Raw genomic sequence first — 27709 nt, 5'->3', positions numbered from 1 at the left:
ACTTGAACTACATTATACGCTGACTGCTGTAGCAGCAAATAGCTACTTTTTGTATGCTCTTGTGCTTCAAAAAGAACTATCTGTGGATAATGTGTCTGGAAAAGCTGTTCTGAGAGTATAAATGAAAGTATGAAAATGTTCATTAATTGAGTATCATCCATGTAAACATGTCATTTATTTTTCACAAACAGAGTACATGTATCATTTACATGTATATGATAATCAGTTTTTAAAGGTTCTTTAAGTAGTCAATTAATCATAATTATATAAGATATGACTCAGTATCATCTGTATGGCATTAAATTAAGCAACAATCGAAAACAAAAACTTGCTTGAAATGCAATAGGAAACAAATCTGCAATAACAATCGGACTGAGTGCAAGGAAACTTTCTGGTCCTGATGAATTAATGCTCCCAAAAGCACAAGTAAACAAAATAAAAAAAAAAAAAACCGGGAAGTTGTTCAATATGGAGGTTCGCTTTAAGTTTCTCTTGCTCAATTTGCCCAACCTCTTCTAAGCAAAGCCACACCTGCTGTTGTGAATAGTTACTGGAAAAGAGTGGTCATTATTTATCTCTTTCTGGCAGAACTATGAGTGGTGATATTTATATGGATTCAAAAGAAGTAAAAAACATGAAAGAATACATGTAGGTTTAGAATCATATTCCATTGTTATTAAAAACTAAAAAACAGCATTGTCTTTCAAATCTAGCTATAATTCATTAGCAAGATTTAGTTTATATGAAATTTCACAAAAAACATTGAATGAAGATTCTCAAATAGAATTCTACCGTGGCCTACAACTGTCACATCAAATTAAAGTCACTCACATCAAATTAAAATCACTCGCGTCAAATTAAAATCACTCACATCAAATTAAGATCACTCACATCAAAATAAAGTTACTCACATTAAATTGAAATCACTCACATCAAATAAAAATCGCTCACATCAAATACAAATCGCTCACATCAAATTCAAATCACTCAGATCAAATTCAAATCGCTCACATCAAATTCAAATTGCTCACATCAAATTCAAAACGCTCACATCAAATACATGTACAAATCGTTACATCAATTGGTCAGCGGCTAAGTCAATGAATGCTATCCCCAATGTGCACTCGGTCTTCCACTTTACCGCCATTTTGTACGATCCGCTTTGTACGATCGTTCTTTGACTCAACACTAGTTCATTGACCAGAATTCTAGCAAATATGTATTGCACTAATTGTGGAAGCGATCGATGTTGAAAACTGCAAATTCTGCAGAACCTGTGGCAAAGGTAAGAGAAATGTTGCACATATTATTGTATGTTCTACATGTATATTATGGACGATCGGTGAGATCCAGTGTTGCTCATTTCGGCTCAACATTGACTAGCACGTGTGAAAGTGGGATTTTGGGAAAAGAACGATCGTACAAAATGGCAGTAAAGTGGAAGACCGAGTACACATTGGGGATAGCATTCAATGATTTAGCCGCTGACCAATTAAAGAAACGATTTGTATTTGATGTGAGTGATTTGAATTTGATGTGAGCAATTTGAATTTGATGTGAGCGATTTGTATTTGATGTGAGCGATTTGTATTTGATGTGAGCGATTTGAATTTGATGTCACCGATTTGTATTTGATGTAAGTGATTTCAATTTAAAGTGAGTAACTTTATTTTGATGTGAGTGATCTTAATTTGATGTGAGTGATTTTAATTTGATGTGACAGTTGTAGGCCACCGTAGAAATCGATTGAAAAAAGCCTTCAACAATGCTTTCAATGCAAGGAATAAAAAGATGATTAATTAACATTTCTGATCCAACAAATTCTAAAGATGCGGAAAATATAGCTTAATATGTAGATTCACATGTTTCAACTCACACAAGCACAAATTGTTTACTATTACTGATAGGTACGTGGTGTTAAAATGAGTGGTGATATTCACTAAGATAATTATGAAGAGAAACCAAATAATTTTGTCTGATACTGTAATATTTATGATGCAGTCAATTATAATTTCATATTAAACAATTTTCCTGATAATATAAGAGCAAACAGATTTCTTGAATATTCAAACAACAAATAATTCAGCAATCACAAAATCTTAACTTGAATCACATGACATTGTTTCTTCACATAAAATTGGCAAGTATTAACCACTTTGTGGTGGAACTCTTCAAGGGAGTCTGAATTTAAACATTACAAAAGATTGTTGAATATTCCACAACCACAAAATGCATCAGATGGAATTCCAAAATCTTCTGAAGATGTCAACAAATTAGTTTTGAAAGGAGGAGAAAATTTCACAGGTGATATCAATATGATCAGACATACAATGAAAAATGTCAAAAATCCATTTACTGCTTCTGATGCAGCAAATAAATCTTATATTGATTCCAAAATTTCAAGCAGCAATGGTAATTTGAAAAGTGATGGAAGTGTGAGAATGACAAATAATCTTGACATGAATAATGTTCAACAAACTTATATCTCTTAAATATCCTGAAAAATCATTGATCAGGATGCTGTCAATCTTAAATATTTGAGAAACAGTTATACAAGACATGTAGATGAAAGCATGCAATCTTTTCAAATTTTGTTCAGTTGAAAATGGATGTATGATGCAAAAAATAGAATAATAGGCTCAGTTGCAAATCCAACTGCAAATGATCATTATAGTCAACAAAGGCTTTCTGTAAAGCGAACATAGTGCAATCAAAACTGAATATGAATTAATGTACGTTAAAGACAGATAGTCACATGCAATCAGTGGTACAGAAGAAAAAAATTAATTCAAATAGGCAATGGTTCAAGGAGACCATTATGATGATGATGACAACATTACAGGAGCACCGTTCACTGAAAAAGACTTGCAATCCATAAATTCAACAAAAGCCAAACCATTAATCTGAATCAATCAAAAGGGCATTACTCAAGCAGGTTTGGTCTGAATTTGTACACTTTACCAACAGGAGAATATTTTATATACATATTGTTGTGAAATGTTTTGGGAAAGTGACAACGCACAACACCAAAAAAATCGAGAAGTCCACACAAAGCGTAATTCGCATGCATATAAATATACATGTAATAATCCAATGCCTAATTATCTTTATTTTGACTTGATATTAGAAAACAAGTGGAACTACTTACACTGACAATATTATTTTGAAATTTGTTGTTTTTTATGGTGTTGCAGGATAATTTTCCAGTTGAAATTTCCATACATATTTTTCACTAACTACAGTAAAAATGAAAATGCATTAGTCTAATTGATGAAAAGGGTGATTCCATGTTGCAGCCATTACATTCAGAGACTAAAATTAACATTTTAAACCCCAATTTAAAAGTCAAAATGTTCAACAAGGGTGTTCAAACATAATTATCTAGAAAATACCTTTAGTGTGCCCTTTGCACCTAATAAAAAGATACTTTAGTGAGCTTGAGCTCTCAAGATCTTGAAGGTATGAGTTGAAGAAAGTGTGTTGCGGACATAACATTTCAAACAACCACTGTTTAAACTTCAGTAACTTTCTTTAAAGAGATTTTTCTGTGAATCTTTAACCTTTAGCAGAAAATAATTGTGCTTTGAAAACATGGCAATAATTAAAATTTTCACCTATCAAAAAAAAATTCCTTGAAACCTTGTTCCAATGCTTCTGCAAACAAAAGTTTTGGGTTGTGGACATTACACAAAACTGTTACATTTTTGGGGACATATTTTTTATCATTCACTTTCTAATCAGTGTTGCTGACTGTGGCTATGTCCATCTGTTTTGTAGTTACTTGTCTAAAAATGGAGCTGTAAAATTATCATTTACTTCATTTATTATATATCTCTCCTGCTGACCTAGTATCATGCAATACCATGCAGTCAGATTTTTTTAAAAATACTCATTCACATTTGAGTAGAAAATTAAAAGAAGCTTGCAATGATGGTCAGTGGCTTTCCTCAAAAAGCATGCAGCCAGTTTTTGAGCATGCTCAGAAGTACAAAACCCCTCACCAGCTACTCAGTTCCTACGTATCCATTTCTGTAAATGATATTGAAAACAAGGTCAATTTTATTATTGCAATGCCCCAGACAAGTAGTGAAAGATCACGAAATTTTAGATAAAAGTTAAAAGAGAATTTGAAGTTGCATGAGGCCTACAAAACCAAAGATAGAGAAAGAAATAAAGGTGAAAGAAGGAGGCCTAAGTTTCAAAGTGCAGCTGAAATTGCCCAACAAAGGAAGTTTAATCAGGACCGTGTGAGGAAACATAGAAGGCTTAGAAAGAAAAGAGAAAGGTAGAGCAAGAAAGTCAAGACCAATTGGCATAAATCCTTATAGTACACCGCAAGCACTGGGAAAGGCTGTTGGAAAAGTTAAGTCATACTTACCAAAAAGCCCAAGAAAGAGGAAAGCTGTTGTAGAAAAATTAGCCTCTTTTACAGGCATTCATCTTTTAAAGCGGCTTAACATCAAATAATAATAATAATAATAATGAACGTTCTTAATACGCATTTAAGAATCTCAATGCGCTTACAATAATTTTTAAAGAAAAGAAAAAAGGAATTTGGTGGAAACTTACACCTGAACCCAGAAGTAAAGCAGAAAGTTTACTTATTCTATGTGCAAGACTCAATTTCTTGACAATTCCCTGGAAAAAGAGACTTTGTGGTTAGCTGGAAGATTCTTGCCCCATGTTGTCCTATAACAACCAACCATTGGTTTCTTATTGCAGTATTCCCTCAGAAAATTTTCATAATTGCCCCGGATTGCTTGGCTGGTGATTTTGTGAAGCCAAGTGTGAAGGCCTCAATGTTGAAAATGTGGGAGGTACTGAAGAAGGTTGATATAAATCTGGATGTTTGTCAATAGCAGTTTGCTGTAAATAAGCCTAATGATCTCCCACAACAATCTAATAGTTTTGAATGTGGTGTTTTCATTTCCGTTTATGCAAGGTGTCTTGTTGCCAAAGGTATCATGCTTTCTGATGAGCAAAGCATCTCGAAACCATGATGACGTTGACCGTGTCCAAATGTTCCTCTTGCATATTTTATGGCTATATTACAGTCTACATTAAATTAATACAGTCAGAATACATTAAATGCAAAAAGACCATCTTATGCAACTTCTACTTCAACCCCATCTTTTGATGCCAGACCAAAACACATTTTAAATTTACCAAATTCATTTTCTCATGATGATGAAGCTAAAAGTAAAAAATAATAATTATGCCAAAAACTTTCATAATTTACCACACAAATAATAAATTAATAAAAAAAAAGTAGGAAGTAATTCATATATAATCAATTACGAAAATGACTATGATAGAATCTATACAAAATGATCAATTATATATATAAATTATTTCAAAAAACAGGTCTTTATAAATTTTTCATTCATGGTTATTTAAGTGAAGATGATTGATGTCAACAACGATGTAATGATTTTCACTTTCTTATTTGGAAAAGATGGCAGTTCATTGAACACTATCGATTACAAAAAATCAATTCAGCCCATGCAAAGCATACTCTGGAATCATTAATTGAACACAAACAAATTACGTACCAACAACAAGATGTTTGACAACAAGAAATGATTTAAAACCTATGATCCCGTTATCTATCAAAAACTTCAACCATATCGATTCTGAATTAGATAAAGACACACGAACAGAACGTGAAAACCTTTACAAATTCTATCGTAAAAAAAATACTGTTTATTGAAAAGAGCTTTCAAACTTTTCAAACAAGTGAACTTGATTTGTGAAATAACCAGTTCTATTCTCATTGTAAGTGGGACAATTGCTGGAGCTGCTACACTCAACCCAATAGTTTTCAGTTCAATCACTGGATCAGGCGTAGTATTGACAGCATACACAAAAATGAAAAATTATCCAAGAAAAATAAGATATTAATGTGCAAATTCACATTCACATCATATGAAAAAATGTTAAATGAAATGAGATCATATGCGCTTGATTCCAACTTCAACAACAAACAATTTCTGAACCAAACGAAACTACCAGTACTTGGAAACATAGTCAGATACATGACAAATAAGAAAACAAATACGGAAAGAAATTCAGCACAAAATAGATTTTATATTATCTCCTCTTTCCTCTAAAGCCTTATTCCAAAATTGCTCATATTTTTCATCATTTTCTTCCATTTGGTTGCTTCAATATGAGCCTTAATACCAATCAAAGAGAAAATCTTGTTTATCGCAAATTTCATGTTGATTGTTCTTTTCTTTTTTCCACTTCCATTCATCAAGAACAAAAAACACTTTTTCTATTCTCTTGATGATGTCTCTGTTGATCTCAATATTATATTCTCTTTCAATGTCAATTAATTTATTATTCTCTCAATACGATACTTTCTGTGAATTAAATACTCTTTTTCCTGAACTTGAATTTGGTAGTCAATGAATTCATTCACAAGTCCGTATCCTTAAACAAAAACACATTCAACACAAACGAATTGATAACCAACACATTGTATATAAGAATTTAAGCAGCAACCTCTTTATCTTCTTCATATTCGACAAGTATTTCCATACAAAAAAGACAAACATCTTCTCCAAAATCAACCAAACCTTCATAAATATTATCACCACATATTAATTTTTTCAATTTCTTTTCTCATCTCAGTCTTTTCAATATTCTTTTTCAAAATCTGTCTACAAACACCACAAATTATTGTTATTTTCCAATCCAAGGTGAATAATTATCATAATAACACATACTATATCTTAACAATATAAATGAGTTTTACATACATTTCACATACCATAACATACAACATCATCTTCAGAAACAATCTCATTATCAATCAAACACTGCTTAATCACAGCAACTTTGTTACCTTGTACCTGAATAAAACTCTTGTCATTATTATTCAAAACATTTCCACCACATTTACATACATTCTTTTCAAAATAGATACCATTTTTTAACATCATTTAGACTCATAAAATTATTGAAACCTTCAACTGTAGTCACATATTAGTTTTTTCTATTTCTCATTATCATCATTCATATATCAGTATTTTTATCAAATTGCAGAAAATCCATCTTGCCATACAATCAGTACATACAGTTTTTAACCATTTATCATATTCAATTTGTGTTGTAAGATTTTCTAAGCATCCTTTTCCAGAAGAAATCTTTTAATTATCTAGTCTCAAGTTACTCTGATCTTTATCTCTAAAATCAATTTTCTTTCCTATTGGAATCAAACCATTAAAACATTCATAAACAAATCTATAAGCAGCAGTAGCATTATTATTAGATGGATCATATTCAACAATACAAAGTTCTTCAGGACAATCTTTTGGGTAACACCACTGACCAACGAATATGTTTTCCTTTACCATGAATACATAATTCATGAATACAATTATTAAGTTCACAAACACTTTTATCTGGACACGCAAAAGCATTCTTTAAAATCTGGATGCTAACGATAATTTCTTCCATTCAATTTCATAGAATCCGATTCTAAATCTTCCAAAATAATTCGGTTAACGTCAACAGGTAAATTTGGATCTCTTAGTTTTAGAATTGGTTTTAAACCTTTATCAGTAACCAAAAATTTAAGACCAGTAAAAATAGCTTTTTACTTTCCATGTTTTATCATATAGAACGTGATTTACCCTTTAAGTCTTTCTTTCCGTATTAGCCACCAACAAGAGTAAACCACTGTATAACTCAACAGAAACAAGTATAATTATGAAATAGCCACTGTTGAGGCCAAACAAAAAATTAAATTTTCATGCCCGCAGCGTCGATCGTTGAGATGGCGGTCAACGGAGGTATATTTGTCTGGTAGTTGGGAGTAAGGAGGGCAAAAACATGGCAACTGTGCCAGGACACCTATTTTTCATGTACTTTTGCCGCAGCGAGATGCCATGAGAACGACTGCTGTCTGTGTACTACTGTAAATAATAATATTTAAGGTAAAAAAAACACTTCATTTTTCCTTTGCTTTGTATCAAGGTAAGCGACCCGTCTAGGCCTTTATAGCTGGCAAAGATACACTGAAAAGCAAAAGATTAGAAACAGATCGATACCTGTATTCCTGTGCTTGGTACTTCACTCGCCGGAGTGGAGGCCCATAGCGAATTCTTTGCTCCGTCGTTTTCTTTTGTAAAGAACGCAAAACAAATCCTGGGCCTTGCAAGAAAGAAAAAAAACAGCCTCTAACTGCAATATCAACTTTCTTCTAGAGATTCAGCACTCGTTCGAAGCACAAATTCTCCAGAGAAACTATTAGTTTCGGACAGGGATGAAAAACGTCTGCGCATGCGCCAGGGACCCGCGGTAAGAAACGCGGGCTCAAACGTGTGCTTATTTAAACTCAATAACTTTTGCGTGAAATGAACAGCCGTTACAAAAGTTTAAAAAATAAGGAAACCGTTAAAAAGATAAGGTTTTATTTCTCATTTTTGAAAAGAAGAAAAGAATTTTAAAAAATTGAGGTATATAATTTGTACAAAAATTGTTCTTGCGCCGAAAAACGGTCTTTTGTGCAAAGTTTCAATACGGTTGCGAACTGGCTCAATTTGCGGCAACGTTTACAGTGTCGTGTTGGCTTTTTCTGATCACTTTTTCGTCCGTTCCTGCAAAATATTGGTTCGTCGGTAAAACAAAGAAGAGTAAAGAAGCTTTTTACGGCACTTCTAAGCCCCTACCACTTGGTTTGGCAAGAGCCGTGAACTTTCCTAAACAAACTCCAGTTTGTTGACCTCATCGTCGAACCATCGAAATTCGAAAAGCAAGATAGTCGCTGCTCATCGTCGTTTTCCGACCGACGTTCCAATTAATTAAACTTAATTCCCGTAAGCCTTTTCGAAATTTTAGACATAAAGGGAAGAAAGAAAGCGAGATATCAACCAAGGAGCACGTGGTGTGACGCCTGTGAAATAACATTTTAACAAAGTGCCGAAGGAGACTGAAGTATGGCGATAACAAATGGATTTCGTTGTGAACTATGTTGACTCAAAATCATGCATTTGGTTTTATTTTGATTTAAATCTAGGAAAGTGGCTCTGTAGGATTGGGAAAATTACGAAAAAAGAGGCCATTTATTTTTTAACCAAAGTTAAATATCTATCATGAATGCAAAACGAATTACTGTTAATTTTACATATATAAACTTCCACTATTTTGATTAAGCTAATATTGGAGAGAGGGAAGTTTTCCCTCATCAATATCTTCCAATAGTTCCATTATTTACCGTGTTGTCAAAATAGGTTAGTTAAGTTTTCATAACATGAAATTATTTTGGAATTTACTTTTGTGTCTGTTATTATCACCACTCAAATTCAAGACAGATACCAGTAAACCAATTGTCAATGAAAACCAGCTCAGACCAACCCATCCTTAACTCCCACCCCCCATCATATCAATCAAAATGTTCAGTTCAAACTTTTTTTTAACTCAAAAAAACTTTTTTTGGCTCCCTATACCTAACCTCTTCTATTCCTTTTACCACCTACTTTTAATACTAACCAACATGTTACTCATCTCCCTCATTCCTTTTCCTCTGATTATGACTATCTCATCTTATTTCATTCTAACCTTCCTTATTATTATTATTATTATTATCATTATTATTATTATAAATTGTTCTACTGCCTTGAAGTGGCTGCAAATTGAATATAAAAATAATGAATAAACAAATTTGTCAAAGAAATCTTAAAAAAAAACCAACAAACAAGCAAAAAGGGCTCTTTCCAATATTCTAGAGAATGAAGCTTTCTTTATGGAGTCTTTTGCAATGAAAATCTTTCATTTTCCTTTTTTCCTTTTCTTGTGTATCTTTTTGTCTTTTCATGTTGTATTTCTTCATTTTCATTTCATTTCCGGTGTAATGACATTAAGTTAAGAAAAATTTGACCCCCTATTTGCAGGTCAAAGGAATACCTTGTAGATATATAGGAATATAAAGTAAAAGTGTGGAAGTGTGGACTTTCAATGCTAGTACCCAATTGAACTACTGATAGTTTTTATTTTAATGCTGCCTTATGACTGACATAACTGCATTGCAATTTGTAGGTCCTTCAGTGCAAATTCTCTATTGAACAACTAACCTTTTATTTTCATCATTTCACACTTTCAACACTTGCCACCATCACGCTTCTTTTCCCATTATTAACCCACTATTTTTGTGGAGATTTGGGAACCCTTTCATTTCGGATTCCATACTTTTACATAATCAATCAATCAGTCAATCAATCAAGTTTATTGACTATACGTGCGGCATGGTTACCATGATTGCCCAAGCCAGAGGCTCATGTATGAAACATAAGAGAGCAACCCACCCATCCCAACCCAGGGGAGGACATCCACCACACAGTAATCTCGTGCGTGGGGAATTCATGTCTCCTACCTCTAACCCTGCAGGAGACAGGGCCTATGGTTTATTTGTCGTTATCCGCGAACACTAGAATGTCTATGCATTTCTTGATATTATAGAAAGGTAGCAAATTTTCCTCAGCTATTTTTAAGACCATGAGTATTGGTCTGGCTGGGGCTCGAACCCTCGACCTCTTGCAAAACACAATCCAGCACTCTAACCATGTAATGCCACAAAGGTTGCTAGATAAATCTATTGCATTTTTTTGAAAAAAGTTTTTCTTTCTTAAAAAAGAAAAAGAAAACAGTCAATATCCAACCACATCAACATGGCAATGTCACTTTCTGGTTCTTTCTGAGCACTATTTTACAGTCAAAAGTTCTTGGCAGAACAGGAAGCAACTCATGTACACTTATTGCCCTTTTGTTTAGCAAATTGTTTTATTCATCCAATTTCGATATTTCTGTAATAAGAAGTCCACTGAGTCAGGCGTGGGTGTACCAGATAATAATTGTTTGAGGAATCTTACTAGGCAACAGGATCTATGATTCAATCACACAAAACTCCTCAAACCTTTGGTGCGCTACAACCTCTGCAAGGCCCTAGAGCACTGAACAGTATCATGGACCACATATTGGTCCTGAACTCCCTGTCAGCATTAATCCTGAAGCAATTCCGGCTTCTGTTTTCAGTTGAGTTCCAACACCATTGTACTTATTCCAACTTTCTCAGGAATTTTTCTTTTTGGTAGCACATCCACGAGAACAATGGGTTTCATGAGGCTTTTGCTGAGTAGCAGCATTCATAGGAACTCCTCTCATACCATATGGAAATAACTCATTTCCAATATACTCTTAGGACTTTAACGAATGTTAAGTTCCAGTGAGAGCGATATGCATGGGGTAACGCGATATTTTGCAGCGTTTTTGACTTGTTCATGTAACACCGTGTAGGATGGGTGTGCTTTCGCTTCGCCTTGATAAAAATATAAGTCCCAGTTTTTTTTCCAGATTCACATTTATTACCAAAGCATCGTATTATTTACCTTCTATCAATTTGAATCTTAGCTTATTATCTAAAATGGAGGTAAATTATACTCAAAGAAATTAAGCTTGCAATGTGTTTCCTTGCCGAGTACTGAAAGGTGGCTCTTGAGCAAGCAAATGAACATTTCCCAAAAGTAATACGTTCAACATGTCGACGAGTTCAGTTTAGAGAAGTTATTTTCAAATAGCGTCCATACATTCCAGCCTGAAAGGCAAAATATGTCCAGGAATACACAGTTTAAATTACGCCGACATTTCCTTGATCAGACGATCGAACAACTCGCCGAGACAACATCAACACGCTCACGCCACGCATGCGCAGACGATTTTCATCCCTATCAGTGCACTGGCAATCGGCTACGTAGAAATTCTAAACGCGATTTCAGAAGAAAATCATGGATTGCAGGTAAAACCAGACTATTCCTGACTTGAAGGTCAAGTACATCTTAAACCGGCAAACAAAAAAATAAGTAAATAAAGAAACAAAACACCGGTACTTTTTTTTTAAACTTCGCATGTATTTCGCATGTATTTCCACATTGGACTTCAAACAATCCATCAGGTTATTAATCATTGTAGGTAGCCTCTTAAGTGAAAATTTCAAAATATACACGGAAAACACGTATTCAGTTATTTCTTTCTTCGAAGGTCTTTTAATACTCACATTGCGAACCTTTCGCCGGCATATTATTCTTTTCACGTTGTGCGTTGAAGGGTAAGTTTTCGGCCCCTTCCGAGGTGTGGAGTTGTACGCAATCGATTTTATCGACACTCCGGCTTCTTACGCACAGCCACCATGTTAGATTCACAGGAAGCATAGCTGACGCCGCGTGGATTCGTCGTGACCGGAATTGTTAGTAATGGTGGGAGAATAAATTCTAAAGTCTTCCAGTTGCCATTAGCACGACTATTGTTGCAATAACATTGAAATTTTTGCAATGTCAGGTCAAGGGAAAAAAGCGTATCAAGTAGAATGCAATTGGAAAAAGTAGAGCGAAGTGAAGAAAAAATAAAAAGAAGAATAACGGATCTCTTGCATCGTATATAATGGATTGAGATGAAATAAAATAAACCATATTTAGTTTAAATGTTAACTTCAGGCGTCCTTATTGGCAAACTTTACCAATCTTTCAAACGGGTAAACTTTTTGTGAAGCTTCAGATTCCTTGCTTATCACGACAATTACTAGTTCATAGAATGATGGGGGGGGGGGGAGGGGGGAGGAGGATTCAAGCTGAAAGTTGCATTATGATCCAACCACCAAGTTTTGACTTGACAACTAAGGAACATGTTTAATCAGGAGCCATTTCTTCGAGCGTTCAACTGACCTTTCTTTTGTCACGATGTTTTCAATAGAAAAATCTATTTTTAGTTTGAATTACCGCGGTATGGGATTCCCGGCCGGCCAGTAAGCTCTTCGACCAATCACGACTAGCTAGTAGTTAAATTCTAATTATTTCCCTGGAAATGATAGTCTGAAATAAACCGTTCCGTGAAAATGCCTTGACATAGGCTCAGTGTGGGAGTTGAACGCTCCAAGTAATGGGTCTCTGGTTTAATTCATTTGGATTTTTTCCGGTTATGTGAGTGCTCTCCATTTTCTTCTATGCACAGGCTCATTATTCTTGTCTTTGAATCGATGTTATTTCCATTATTGTACAGGAAAGTGTGAGAACTATGAGTTCACCTGTGCAAATGGAAAGTGTCTTAGTAAATGGAGGCGTTGTAGATACGGAGATGATTGTGGTGATAACTCAGATGAACAGCAGTGCCGTAAGTTTGTTTTATTACTATGATCACTGTTGTCTTATTTATAGTCTTCCTTTCCTCGGGTCGATAGCTCACTGTCATTCAAGTCGGGCTGTGATAACCATGTCGGGATGGAAACAAATACTGGGAGCCGCCTCTTCGTCTTTTTCTCTCCTTCTTTCTTTCTCTACTCTCTCTCTCTCTCTCTCTCTCTCTCTCTCTCTCTCTCTCTCTCTTCCTTTCTGCTTTTCTCTTCTTTCCTCCTTTCTTTCTCTCCCTCTTTCTTCCCTCTTTTCTTTCTTTCTTTCTTTCCTCCTTTCTTTCTTTAGTTGTTAAATAATAATAATTATGTACTGAATATGGACCAAATAGAGAAAATGAAGGCTGTTCCTGTAGTTATATCTACTGACTACATAGGATGATTTTCTCATTTCAGCTGCCATTTGAGTCGATGTTATTGTATTCGTTTGTTTTAATTTGCAAAAGCCAGGAGTAGAGCAAATCTTAGCTACTAAATACATATATTGAATTAGAGATTATTTTCTTTCTTTTTATCATTTTCGAATCATTCACGTGGAAATGATAGCTCAGCGTAAGTGCTCTTTTTTTATCTATATACATTTATCTGCTTTATGCGTTCGCTTATCTAATCATTTCCTTATATTCTACTTCATTTATACTTTTCTTTAACTGTTTCAGTACAATGTTAATCACACTTTGTCATAGAGAAGGCTTAGAGCTAGTTACTTGGGGCATTTACGTGTATGGGCGTGGAATCTGTTTCAAACGTACCTTTTTTTATTTCAAAACAAATTTTGGACCGTCCCAAATATACCAAACATTCACCTGAATTAATTCGAAATGTTTTCCTCATGTCATGTAGCGTTGAAATCAAGTATTGAAAATGAGTGAAATTTGACGTCTTTCATAATGCTTGGGATTTATTACTAAACTCAGGGGAGTATAAAAAGTGCATGTACCACGTCAAGAGAATATAAACTCTTTTGATAACGTTGAATGAATGTAGGGGGAAAAAAAGAAAAAACCGAGTGTGTTTCCTCCTCTTAAATGAAAACTATTCAAATACATTTGATTAATTTTCTGACATTGCCTACGAAATAACTTTATACTTTCCCCAGTTTTCTATGCTCTTTTTTTTTAACATGTACGTTCGTGTAATCACTGGTGAATGCCATTTAATTAATTATCTTACAATGTATAGGAAATAACTTAATAATTTCCCTTCTGTTTTATGCCTTTTTTTTGGGTTTCTTTATTTTTTTTTAACATGATGATGCACGATCGTGTAATTAACGGTGAATTTCACTTTTCTCTCGTTCTTTCCTATGTTTTTTTTTATGTACTGCGCCTTGGAAATATCAGGAAGTAAGTGCTACTTAATTTTCTTAATGAAAATCTTACTACAAAAATCACATGACCAAAAAGCTGCTGACCACCCCTAGTCTGTACCCTTTCCACCAGCTGAACGCCGATAGAGACAAAAGAAAAGATGAAGAGATGCTATACTTCATTAAGAAATCAAGATCTGTGTATCGCCTCGGAAAACAAGTCATGTTTCAAGATTGTACAATGAATCCAATACTTTGCTGAATAATTTTGCTTTACCCTCCCTTCAGGACTCCTTTAATTTCGCTTTTGCTTTGTTTTGAATGGCGAATTATAGTTCGAATTAGGTAAAGAGACTAGGATTGGCTTTGTGTTGTGGCATCTACTCAACTTCATACGAAATTTAGCGTGTAGTTTTTCCTCTTTATTCTCTACAAAAGATATGTCAAAACGGTGCCACCTTAGGAATGTGGGAATAAACAGTAATATATATTTAGATATCATTATAATAATCAGTGTCTCACGTTCGTATGTCGATGAGCTCAATCTAGATAATCATCGAGTAATTAACTTAACGAAGCTTGTTTTCGGGGAAACTCTTGGATACTTGGTGCTCTTCTTCTGAGAAAATTTCGTATTCAATAGATGCTTTAAAATATTTCCGGTCTTAATGGCGTGCTATTTTAGTTATCTAGTTATTTGTTTTTATTCATTTATTGATTAATGCGTCGATGCATTGGAAGCTTCAACATCTCGCCGTGCGACCCATGAGCATTTGACTGCCGTCCGTGCCCTTATGTAGGGAGATTTGAGCCTTGCGTGGTTTGGGTGGGGAGTTTAAACCGGAAGTTTCAAGTCTTTCCAGCAGAATACAAGTGTTTTACCTTTTAATATGGAGTTGAGTAAAGATGAAAAATTTAAATCTAGGCTCTAACGCTTGGTAGGCATGTAGGAATAATACTGACAATCAAATCCAGCACTTGGATGGGGAATTTGAAAACAACTTTGGTCCTGGGGCCGGAAATTTAAACAAACCAATCTTCAAAGGTTCAAATGCCCGGAGGGATTTTGAAGTTCCAAACTGATCGTCACATATTCATTTATTGGTTCAGTGAGTTTTTTTATCTAGTCTCCTTAACTTTATTGTTGTTCTGTATTTCTCAACTCATGTGCCGCACTGGTGAAATAAACTAGCCTGTGAGTGATTTTTTATTAGACTACTAAAGTTAATAATTTACCTGTTTATATTTGTTTCTGCTCCACTTTCCATAATCATCCCTAAATACCGCAAACGTGTATGAGAAGATGAGGGTGAGAGTTTGACTTTTTAATACCATTCGTTGTAAGAGAAAAATAAAAGACTTATCTCGAAAACAGTTTGTGAAAAAAAAAACTAAGTTAACATGCCACAATTATAAAGTATAGTTGAACTGAACATTGTGTTATAATGCTTGATTTTCTATCGTTTTCCCTGCTCTCCATATCGCCCACGATGGATCAAATACCTGTAACTGCATCAGGCGGTAAGTGAAAGCTTAAAACTAAATATTGTAACGAAGATGATACGTATCTTTATGTATCTTTCATTTACCGTATCGAAAACAAAGTAAACAGGGTCGTGACATTTGCTTAAATAGAAGTCAAATGATGGAAGATCTTATGCTCAATACAAAGATAAAAAAAAAAAAAAAAAAGGTGAAGAATTTTCATAAGTGACACACGTACTGTACACTTATTGAATAAGCAGTGTCGTAGGGTCCATTGGCTAGTACCGCATTTAAACAAAGTTTTGCCTTTGTTTAACAAAACTCGTACTAAGCCATCTTCAGTTTATTTGAATCAGTTTATATGAATATTTCAGTGCCAGTTTTTGTAACTCCAATTTATCTCTTGTACGATGCGAGAAAACCTGTGTAACCGGTTCTCTGGGGTACAAATACCGCGTGATATTTGTACCAGTTGTAGGCGTTATTTGTACTCTACGGAGTGTAGTTGGATAATAAAATAGGGTAAACAGTGACAAACCTGATAGAAGAAAACTATCTCCCTGATTTAAAAAGTTCGAGCCATGAAGGATATTTATTACAATGAAATGAACTGCAAAACATTATGGCATGTTAACTTAGAGGAGTCTCTATAAAGAAGTAGCATTTATCTCATTTTATATATTTGCGTCATAATGATACAGTAATCAGCGGGCGCTGTCGACCAAGATACACTTATTGCATTAGCTCACTTTAGCAATGATTTCATCAATAATTGGAGACAAGAGATTCTTACTATTTTCCACCAGCTCAATTCTGATAATTTTGGAATTAAAAGTACGAAATAAGAGTTATCTTACCATGATCTCCATTGCTAAATACCCCGGAAAAACAAAAACACTATTGAGCGACAGACATTCAAAAGATAAAGTACAAACGAAACATTTCCATTCCGGTCAGATGTGCAACTAATTCCGAAATAATTTACAAAGCCAAAACAGCAGAGTATTTGTTTTTCTAAGTTGTTTCTTCCTCCGCTCAGATATTTAGCAAACTTATCATCATTTAGCAAAATTAATCGAATAATAACAAATGAAGTGAAAATCTGGCAACTTCTGCAAGCGTCCTATACACAGTCAAACCTCTGCCAAAACAGCAGAGTATTGTTTTTTCTAATTTGTTTCTTCGTGCGCTCACATATTTAGCAAACTTATCATCATTTAGCATAATTAATCGTACAAGAGCAAATGAAGTGAAAATCTGGCAATTTCTGGAAGCGTCCTATACACAGTCAAACCTCTGCCAAAACAGCAAAGTATTGTTTTTTCTAATTTGTTTCTTCCTCCGCTGATATATTTAGCAAACTTATCATCATTTAGCATAATTAATCGAACAAGAACAAATGAAGTGAAAATCTGGCAATTTTTGCAAGCGTCCTATACAAAGTCAAACCTCTGCCAAAACAGCAGAGTATTGTTTTTTCTAATTTGTTTCTTCCTCCGCTTATATACTTAGCAAACTTATCATCACTTAGCATAATTCATCGAAGAAGAACAAATGAAGTGAAAATCTGGCAATTTCTGGAAGCGTCCTATACACAGTCAAACCTCTGCCAAAACAGCAGAGTATTGTTTTTTCTAATTTGTTTCTTCCTCCGCTCATATATTTAGCAAACTTATCATCATTTAGCATAATTAATCGAAGAAGAACAAATGAATTGAAAATCTGGCAATTTCAATTTCCTATACACAGTCAAACCCGTCTTAAACGTTAACCTGCGGGAAATGGCTTTGTAACCGCTTCCTACAGGTTCCACATAATAGGTTACTATAAGGAAACGATAAAAAAGTCATTTGTACCATAATTGACCAATCCATGTAAAAGAATTCGCCCAGTAATGGTACGTGCATTGATTTCGGGAATGAAATATGGATTCAATTCTACAGAGAGATCATTCTTAGTTTTATTTGAGTGGTCCGCTTTAAGTGGCTGTTCGATACAGGTGAAAGACAATGCAAACGGGCCGTTGGGACTCAGTAAAGGCTGATAACAACCGCTAATGGAAGTGATAATTTTACATTAATTAAGGGGTAAAAGTTTCGGGACTTTGATAACTGATCAACCTATACAGGGTGACCTCTACTATGGTGCCTCTTAATACAGGGTTCGACTGTATTCAGCAAAAATGCGCATGCTTCTGTTAAAAAGTTCGCTTTAGAAGGTCGAAATATTTTCGAATTTCTGCCAAACAACTTTGTCACGCAAGAAACAAGTGGAAAGACATGTATCAATGTGTTGCCTACAAATATCCTATGTTACCTTGGATTGTTGTTCATTTATTAATCCTCAAGGCATCTAGTCCATTAATCCGACAATAAGAGGAATTTCTGAAATCCTTAGCCCATGTGATAAATCCAGCTTCATTAAATAAGATTTATCAGTAGTGCAATATTCTTTCTTTAATTGAACTAACTCTTTTCTTTTTATTACTTTCTTCTCCTGGTAACTGCTTATTACAGCATGTAAGTATTAGTTTAACGGGTTAACCCACTCGATGATGAAATGTTGAATGATAACAATTTTGACAATTTTTAAGTCAATTAAAACCTATTGATTTATGTTTTTATTGTTTCCTTCTTTTTTCTCTTTTATCTGTTATCAACTTAACTGACCCTGTGACAATAAGGCTGTAAGTAGCCATTATTTTTCTTTTAACTCTCTAATGCAATATCGGTTTCATCATTTACATATTAAGTTAATTAAGACAATGTTATTAATCATTTTATTTTTATTCATTTGTTTTTATTTAATCCAAAGTTTATAACTTACTTCATTATTTCGTAAATAAGGTTGTACTTATTCGTCATGGTAAAGTACAATAATAATAAAGTATTATGGTTTGTCTCACGATATGGTCACTTATGATGTAGATCGCGCCCGTTCGACTGCATCCGGCTAGTCTTCATCAGGCGATAAGGTAGACAGCTTTCGGGTCTTCTTATAAAGCAGGATGCTCCGCTGTGATTGGTTGGTATTCCACAGCTGGGATCCTCGCGTTTTAATCCTTGATGTTGGTATATGTATTTACGGTATTTAGACAGGCCAGCCCAGTTCAGCTTGAAGCTGGTTTAAATAGGGCCCCCTACATCCCACCATCCCACCCCAGGGGAGGACATCCATCACACAGTAAACTCGTGTGTGGGAAATTAACGTCTCCTACCCCCAACTCTGCAGAAGACCGGACCTCCATTTATTCGTCCCTATCCGAGAAGACTAGAATATCTAACCATTTCTTGATGTTATAGAGAGGTAGCAAATTCTTCTCAATTATTTTAAGACCTTGAGTGTTGGTCCGGCCGGGGCTCGAACCCTCGACCTCCCGCACAACGGTCCAGAGCACTATCCATTGGGCTAACTGGGCGGCGGTCAGATGAGACGCTCTCTCGGCAGTCAGCTGTCGTTCGGTTCTCCTGTTGTTGTGTTTCTTGATCGTGGCCATCCCCCCTTTAAGAGTTTCTATTCCACTGTCTTTATCGATGTTCTAAGGATTAAATTTTATGTGAATAGCCTCTTTCACCCTGCGAGTTTACCAGTGAGGATCTCGATCGATAAACCTAACCTCATTTGAAAGCGGTTGGTGTCCGTTGACGGTTGTAGGCGTCCTATGAAATGGCGGAGGTTTGGGTACGAGCTAGTCGGATGTCTCGGTCGTGTTCCATTATTCTGTCTTGCATTGGTCTTCCAGTCTCACCGATGTAAACTTTGCCGCATTCACAGGGAATCCTGAAATCTACATTGTCTTGTTTGGCCGGATCAACAGCGTCTTTTGCTCTTACCAGCTATGTGATCATATTATGATTTGCGACTTGAAGACAGCGCGTACGCTTTGTTGTTGTAGGCAGCGGCGTAGCTGTTCCGAAAGATCATTAACATAAAGTAACACTACAGTGGATTTGAAATCGATTGCGGACTCGGAAGCGGCGGTAGATTTTCTGATCTTGGTGACTTTCTGCAAGAAAGAAATAGGGTAATCATTAGACGTAAGAGTGGATGAAAAATGTTTCTTCTCCTTAGAGATGACAGAGGGTTTTGTTAGGAGGGGTTGATACGCTCGTGGAGACACTTAACAATACCATGTTTTACTGATTGTGGGTGGTATGAATCATACGATAAGTATTATTAGTGAGTGGGCTTCCTGTATACGATGCTGGTGAGGCAGCCGTGAGGATCTCTTAAAACTGCGGTGTCGAAGAGTATGTGGATCTTAAAACGAAATTCAGAAGGTCTGCGATTTGAGCAGGTGTTAGCGCCGTGTGTTCTGGGAGGCTGGGGTCGTTTTACGGTTTTTGCAATGCGGTTTCTGCAGCGGCGTTGGCAGGGACGTTGGTAAAAAGGGACTCTACGTCGAAAGACACCGTGATCTCCTCGTCTGGGAATCGCACCAATCACAGCTGGGGAATACCAACCAATCACAGCGGAGCATCCTGCTTTATAAGAAGACTCGAAGCCAGTCCACCTTATCTTCAGATGAAGAATAGCCGGATGCAGTCGAAACGTCGCTATCTACATTACAAGTGACCATATCGTTAGACAAACGATAATACTTTATTATTATTAGTTCATTGTAAGAAGTTAGAAAGTGTAAGCGAACTTTTGTAGAGGGGGAAGTGTTGTAGCTAAAATAGGATTGTTTCTTTCGGATACTGTGAGCACAAAACGTTTTCGGCCGTGAGTTTTATTGATATAGTGGTGAACAGCATAACTTCGAGATGGATTTTAATAACAAGGGACATAGTATGTAAAATGTACCTTTTGACTGGGTGGGAGAGTCGGACGGGAAAAATAATTTGCTCGAGGTCATGCCCGTGCAGAGAGCATGACCTCCAGCAGAGGGTCAAATATTGTCCCGTGTGCTTCTAACAAACTCAGTCAATAAGCCTTTTATCATATGACCACTAGGTGTTGAAGATTTCGAGACCTTTGTCGTAATAGGTAGGATGTACTTGTATACGGAAGAAAGGCGCGCACTGCACACTTGGTAAAACATTCTACAGTAAAAATATTTCTCGTTATTACTGCAGGTCATAATTCATACAGAGAAGTTTTACTCGTTTTCTCATTTACTACACTTTTATTTGAAGTGCACAATTTCAAATGCGTTATCAGAAAATTAAAAAGATCCCAATGAGTGCAGGGCTGAAATTATTTTTTCTGGACCGGTCCACGTCAACCCGTCGGCCCTTCACACGTCAGCTTTCACCTTGGCTTATATGACTGCGCGCGGGGCCGTACAGGTAATATGATAATTAATTTTAAAATTACTTTACCTGCCTTCTTGTCTAATTCAGATAGCGCGTCCACTTTAGAGGGCTCATTGGGTTTAACTGTCAGCCATCGAATAGCTCAAACTTTAGTCGTCAACCATCAAAAAATTCACTTCAGTTTCAACTTTCAAACGGCTTAAGGTCTTTCAGATACTTCCACTCATGCTGCTTGCCACAAACAGTTCTAAATCTCCAAGACGAATTTTGAGAATGTTATCGTCAGTTGTGGGCTATTGGTTCACTGCTAAAAAACATCTTTAATGACGACTTTTGTGTCAGACAATCAAAGAAGTGCGTTCGAATCCTAAAAGGAAGTCACATTGTTATGAAATGCTCAGATAGTAAAGTATATGACACGATTTGATATTTACCCAGTAACTCGGCTAGGTCTGGAGCTGACAAATGACTTACATTAGTGTTATGACATCATTATAACGTATCTCATTAACGGATAAATTAACTTAATGATCAATAATACAATTTCTCGACGAAATACTCCCCTCCACAAAAAGACATTTGTAAATTATTAAGTCCAGGTTATAAAATTAGTAACAGTACAGAGTTTAAATCATTTCAGAAGTCCAAAATGTCATCCTTTGGTATAAGTAGCACTAAACGGTTTACAGGGCGTTCGATCGTGAAGTATCCTCTTCCTTGATAATTGGTTACAGGTTCACCTTGCTTAGGATTTTTGTACTGCACTTCAACTTTGCGCACCTTGCCGTCAGAACCCGGGAAGGTATTTCAAACTAGCCCAAGTCACCATTGACCTCTAATCAAGTTAGAATCTTGCATTAAAACAAGATCTCGAGTTTTAAGTTTGCGATGTGCTGTATGCCACTCTTGACCCACGATCAGATCTGGGAAGTAGTTTGTGCTCCATCTTTTCCAGAAGCTATTAACTACGTTATGAATGAATCCAAAACAGAGTTTTGGATTTGCTGACTCTTTAAAAGGCCCACTTGGTACTCGTGCTGCGGAACGGCCTGAAAGTAGGTCGTTTGGGAACAGATAGGAACCATCTTTTGAGGACCTTGGATGATGACCTATAGGTCTTTCATTAATTAGATTAGCAACTTCAAAGAGTACTATTTGAAGTTCTGAAAACGTTAGGATGCTTTCTCCAGTGCCAGCTTTGAGTGATCTTTTGACTGATCTGATGAGAGATTCTAATGTTCTATTTTGCCATGGTGCATCAGCTGGTGAGAAGTTCCATTCAAAACCTTCCATAACTCCAAAAATTTTAAGCTTCTCCGAATCTAAAGATTTCGTAACATTCTAAAGTTCCTGACTTGCTGCGATAAGTTTCGCGCCATTGTCGGAATAATTCTTTGATTGATATCCTCTGTGTGAGACAAATATGCGTAAAACCATAAGAAAACTTTCTGTGCTGTAATCAAGTGCAAGGTCCAAATATACAGCTCTGGTTCCAATGTAATTAAATATCACCCCATACGCTTTTGACGTAGTACGCTTCTTAACTGCGTCACGGATAGTAAAGGGTCCAAATAAGCCAATTGATGTAGAATACCATGGGGATGCCGATTTGAGTCTTTCTTTAGGAAGGTTTCCCATTACTTGTCCTGATAGTTTCTTGTCAAGTTTCTTACACGTCACACAGTTGATCTTTACAGATTGGATCATTTTAAGTAATTTGGTTATCCAGAACCTTGCGCAGATCTTTCTTGCAGATGTAAGAACTCCGTGATGCCCCTTAGCATGAGTGTACTCCTAGTAAAGACGAGCAAATCGATGCTGACATTGTAGGAGTATGATATCTTTCTTGTTGTAGCCTATTTCTAGCTATTTTTCAGCACGGCCACTTATCACATGTATGCCATCATCTCGTAATGGAGGACACAAACGTCTGTACATACCATGTTTTATATCGTTCTCCATATTTCGTTGTGCCTCTTTGATCCAGAATACCTCCGCTGTCTCTACATCTTTACTTGTTATTTCCTGTGTTGCGTTCTCTGCGATAAAGCTTTAAAATCATTGCTGTCACTCTCGATAGACGGTTATAATCTGAGAATCGTTCGATCTTGATTCTAGACGCCAAGTCGTCTTTAACAGTTACATTCCCTATGTGGACTACTCTCATAATTGTTGGAGGTATTCTTACTTCAGAATAATTACGAGAAATAGGCTACTCGCTCTCAGGTTGTTTGAGAAAAAGAGGTCTTTCTTGCCAATCGCTGTGAAGACTAACTTCACTTGGCTTCTTTCCTCTAGTCAACCAATCTGCAATGTTAAATTTACTCTCGCACCAATACCAATCCTCGATGTTGGTTCCTTCCTGAATCTCACCGATTCGAATAGCGGCGAAAGTATTGAAACCGTAGGAGCTTTTCTGTAGCATTGCGTGCACTATCTGAGAGTCAACTACGTAATAGCATTTCTCAAACGTGTATCTGCATTCTTTATCGATCAAGGATTAAAGCCGCTCACTTGACGCTACTCCACACAGCTCTATTTTGTCGATAGACATTTTTTCCCTTGGGGCAAGACGATTTTTAGGAACAATCCAATTGCACGCAAACCCTCCGCCCTGTAATTGCCATCGTACATACGCACAGGAGCCGTAAACGTCTTCTGAAGCATCACAGAATATAATAAGAACAGGATTGCAAACTGCGTCCGAAGGCTTTAAACATCTCTCCGGAAAATTTGACTCGATTCATTTCAGGTTATTTATTAAAGAGTGCTGACCATTTTATTTATATTATTTTCTGGTATCGGATCGTCCCAGTCGAGCTTTTCGCTATTTTCCCACAGATGTCGATCAAGATTTTGGCCCGCACCGTGAAGGGCCCTGCCAGTCCTAGAGGATCGTACATACTGTTGACTTGTGACAATATCAGCTTCGTAAGTGATGGTGTGAGTTTCGATTCGTTATTAGGATTGTCTTTCTGTACTCCGCGTTTCCGATTCGAACAGAAGTTAAGCTTTGCTGAAAAGCAGAAATGGTCGTTGATTGGGCCCCAATTGACTCCTAACACCATTTCGGTCGCTACGTTTGACTCATTTGGTAGATACTTTTTGCTATTACTTGAGTCACGGGAAAATATCCATCCCTTCGGTTCAAATCCGCCCTTAATGATTAAGGTCTCGATGTCCTGCATTAATTTTGGAGCAGTGGGAAGGTCTGTGGTAATTTATATAGAGCCATTCATATATGTTTCACGATTTTTGCGGCATCCTGATATCGCTCACTTCACATCTCTACTATCTTACGTAAGGCCATCGTAGCGATGGTTGCAGAGGGCTTATCTCCGAATGAAACTCTTTGTATCACATAGGTGTCGGGTGCTCTGTCGGTGACCATGTTCCTCCATAAAAATCGGTGCGTGTGTCGATCTAACACTGTTGTTTTAACGGTGTGGTACATCTTCTATATATCACCTATGAAAGCTACTTCATTCCCTCGACATCGCACAAGTATTCCAAGCAGACTGGTGAGCAAGTCTGGCCCCCTTGCCCAGTACTCATTAAGTACGTCATCCATGTAGTTTGCGCTACTGTTAAACAGGATTGTAACGGCAGGAGATTTAGAGTCTGGTTTGAGCACCTCGTGATGGGAAATGTAATAGATAGGATCTTTGTAAGTATTAAGTTCCTCTTTGCTGAGTTTACGGGCGACCCCCCATAGTACCATATCTCCAACTTGGTTATCGTATACAGTTGCATGTTGTGTATTCTTTTCCAGTCTACGCTCAGTAGAATACAGCATGGCTAGAGCTATTCACTCGTCTATTATCAGGAAGATCGCACGGATCTTTAATCCATGGATACTCCGCGATCAATCTATGGTCTTGCACGTAAGACTTCATGTTTCCTCAATCAACTCGAACTCCTTTTGTTCTTTGATGCTGTAGTTTTTACTTCCGATAGCCCAATGTTCCCCATTTGCAGCTTCCACAAAGCGAAACACTTTCAACGCCAAGATTCTCTATTTTGTACAAGTCTTCAACTTTTATTACATGATGCACTCGAGCGTAGCTGAGGTCATGTTTTTTTATTTCGCCTTTTATCGACGGGTGTCTTCCTCCGATACAAAGGCCAAATCGATTCTGGAGTAACAGAAGGTGTCTAGCGTTCTGTTTTCTTTGAGGGTGATACGCAGTATATTTATACCCAATCAAAACGTCGACGGGTCCCGCTGGTCCAGCGATATCGTCCTGTGACACGCCTTTGAACAACTTTGCCAGATTCTCGTTGCTCATGCTTTCGATGTCTGAAGTAATCTGATCAATACCATAGGCCTCAGTGTGTATTGTTTGACCTTGTGTATCAACTAAGGGTAGTATATATTTCATCGTATTCATCTTCTCATCCTGGGCTCCAATCTTTATGTTCGATAAATCTCCTTTCTTTCTTTTATGACTATTTTCTCTAGCGGATAAGCACAAGCATAGGCAGAAGCAGTCGTATAAGCAAGTGAGAACACCCACGACCTAAAGCATAAGCATAAGTACATGTTATGCTTATGTCGTGCTTATGTCGTAGTGCGAACACGAGTGAAATAAGCATATATAAGCATAAGCGTAAGGTGGTCAACGAATCATCGTTCACTTTGACCCATACCTCCTCGAGAAACTAACCACAAACAAAATGGCGGACTCCAATCCATTTGACACCTCGGCAAATGCAGAGTTGTCAGTAGATGAACTTCTCACCGAGGCGGTGAGACAATACCCGGTTTTGTATGATAAAGCAAGTAAAGATTTTAAACACCGCAACAAAAAAGAGCTTGCATGGCAAGACGTCGCACGGAAGACTGGTTTCCCTCAGGTAATTATTGCTTTCTGTCATCATTTCTAGGCTAAGTTTAAGATTAACAAGGTTTACCTCATGAAGCTTTTCCATGATATTGATAGTACTCGCGTCCACTTTATTTTGATATTAACGTAACACAAACCAGTTCGTACAATTGAAGAATTCGCCCGAAATGTCAAGCTGTTTCTCTTGTGACTGGATATTATTTGATAAAATGAAGCACATGGTTGATCTCTATCAAGTATCGTTGTGTGCAAAGTAGGTTTGAGGTTTCTCAAACTGAAACAGGCCAATATAGACTAGGAATCGATGCTTATAATTTTTAGGTAAAGATGCAGACTCTGCTTTCAAAAACCTGAGGAACAGATATTCAAGAAACAAGAAGAAAGTACAGAGTGTTAACGTCAGTGGAGCGGATACACAATCTGTCATAGATGCCAAAAGTGAAACATGCGACATGTGCATGTTTTTGGCCTGGCTGGATCCATATGTTCAACCCCGTCGATCTTCCAGTAATCTTATAGTGATAGATGAAACCTCACAACTAGATGATACTGATATTGAAGATGAAGGTATATGCACTCCAGTAGACAGCAGCTCTGGTAGAAGCATCACCCCAGACCCTAACTTTGAGCCAAAGTCATTAAAGTCTAAGTCATTAAAGTCTGAAGTAACTGGTCGGCCAAAATACCTGCATGCCAAACGCCCTAGAGTAAATAATGAAGCTATTGAAGGAGCTGAAATGGATTTTCTCAAATCTATTGGAAATCACCTTGTAAGTAGAGACATTCAGAGAGAACAGAAAGATGAAGAGCGCCTTTTTGGAGAACTGGTTGCTGCCCAACTGAGAAAGATGCCAACACAAGAGAGAGTGACGACCAAGATGGAAATAAACAATTTGATTTTTTCACACTTATTAAAGATTGATTCGCAAGATGTTAATACTGTTAGCTATGTAGCTTCTAGGTACCCTGAAACTGCTAGCAGTAGTTTCATGTCTGAGCTGGGTAATGTAGAGGCTGTTTCAACATATTCCCCAGGTTACTTCCTCCAGCAACGTCGACACGAGGGGTTATAAATGCCAAGAGTATCCACCCTACTTAGTTATGTATTGGTATTTGAAACAAGGCATAATTGTCTGAGTCTGCTGTGATGTAATGTCAACATTATTTTATTATTACAACCAGTTCGGTAAAAGTATTGAAATAATTACTGTACAAGTTTTACTTATAGATTATAAAATAATTTGAAATTGAGAGTTATGTACTTTTCAAACAAACAGTTTTGAAACAATTCCCTTTTCACGTGCGTGTTTTAATAAACAAAAGGGTTGTGTTGGTGAATGTTGAAAGCATTTAACCGGTTCCTGACCATGTCAATCAGCCAATCCCTCCTTTCTCAAACTCAAAACACATCATTGATCTCTTGTTTCCTTATTGACAGCCTTGCTCATAATTTGTGTATTATGTACAAAAACATCAACAGGACAATTCGTATGTAAAGTATTGTGTTATCATATTTATGATAAGAGAGCAATTTATACAAGTGTTATAAAGACAAATTGCATTCACCTCTCTCAGAGATATCACTCTAGAATCTAGAAGGGGTTGAAATTGCTGGTTATGGATATTCGAT

At 36.5% G+C, this 27709-nt stretch overlaps 1 protein-coding gene, 1 long non-coding RNA gene and 1 pseudogene across 2 annotated transcripts; 2 read left to right on the top strand and 1 right to left on the bottom strand.

The window, feature by feature from the left end:
* Positions 1-1090: 1090 nt before the first annotated feature.
* On the top strand, positions 1091-15704 carry LOC148715607 (uncharacterized). The gene is made up of 2 exons (XR_015995937.1): positions 1091-1285; positions 13054-15704. It is a non-coding gene; the product is annotated as an uncharacterized LOC148715607 (long non-coding RNA).
* Positions 15705-17652: 1948 nt separating this feature from the next.
* LOC148715606 (uncharacterized) lies at positions 17653-25028 on the bottom strand (annotated as a pseudogene).
* A 1356-nt stretch (positions 25029-26384) lies between these two features.
* LOC148715605 (uncharacterized) lies at positions 26385-27152 on the top strand. Its single transcript, XM_088746729.1, has one exon. The coding sequence runs from the start codon at positions 26532-26534 to the stop codon at positions 27150-27152; it is 621 nt and encodes a 206-aa protein (XP_088602855.1). The 5' UTR covers positions 26385-26531.
* Positions 27153-27709: the final 557 nt, after the last annotated feature.

This window comes from Stylophora pistillata, unplaced genomic scaffold, assembly GCF_964205215.1.
Source record: "Stylophora pistillata unplaced genomic scaffold, jaStyPist1.2 SCAFFOLD_206, whole genome shotgun sequence".
Classification (NCBI taxonomy): domain Eukaryota; kingdom Metazoa; phylum Cnidaria; class Anthozoa; order Scleractinia; family Pocilloporidae; genus Stylophora; species Stylophora pistillata.
This window is presented reverse-complemented; position numbering and strand designations above follow the sequence as displayed.

Coding starts and splice junctions, on each gene's coding strand:
- LOC148715605 (XM_088746729.1), top strand. CDS start 26,532: ATGTGCATGTTTTTGGCCTGGCTGGATCCATATGTTCAACCCCGTCGA.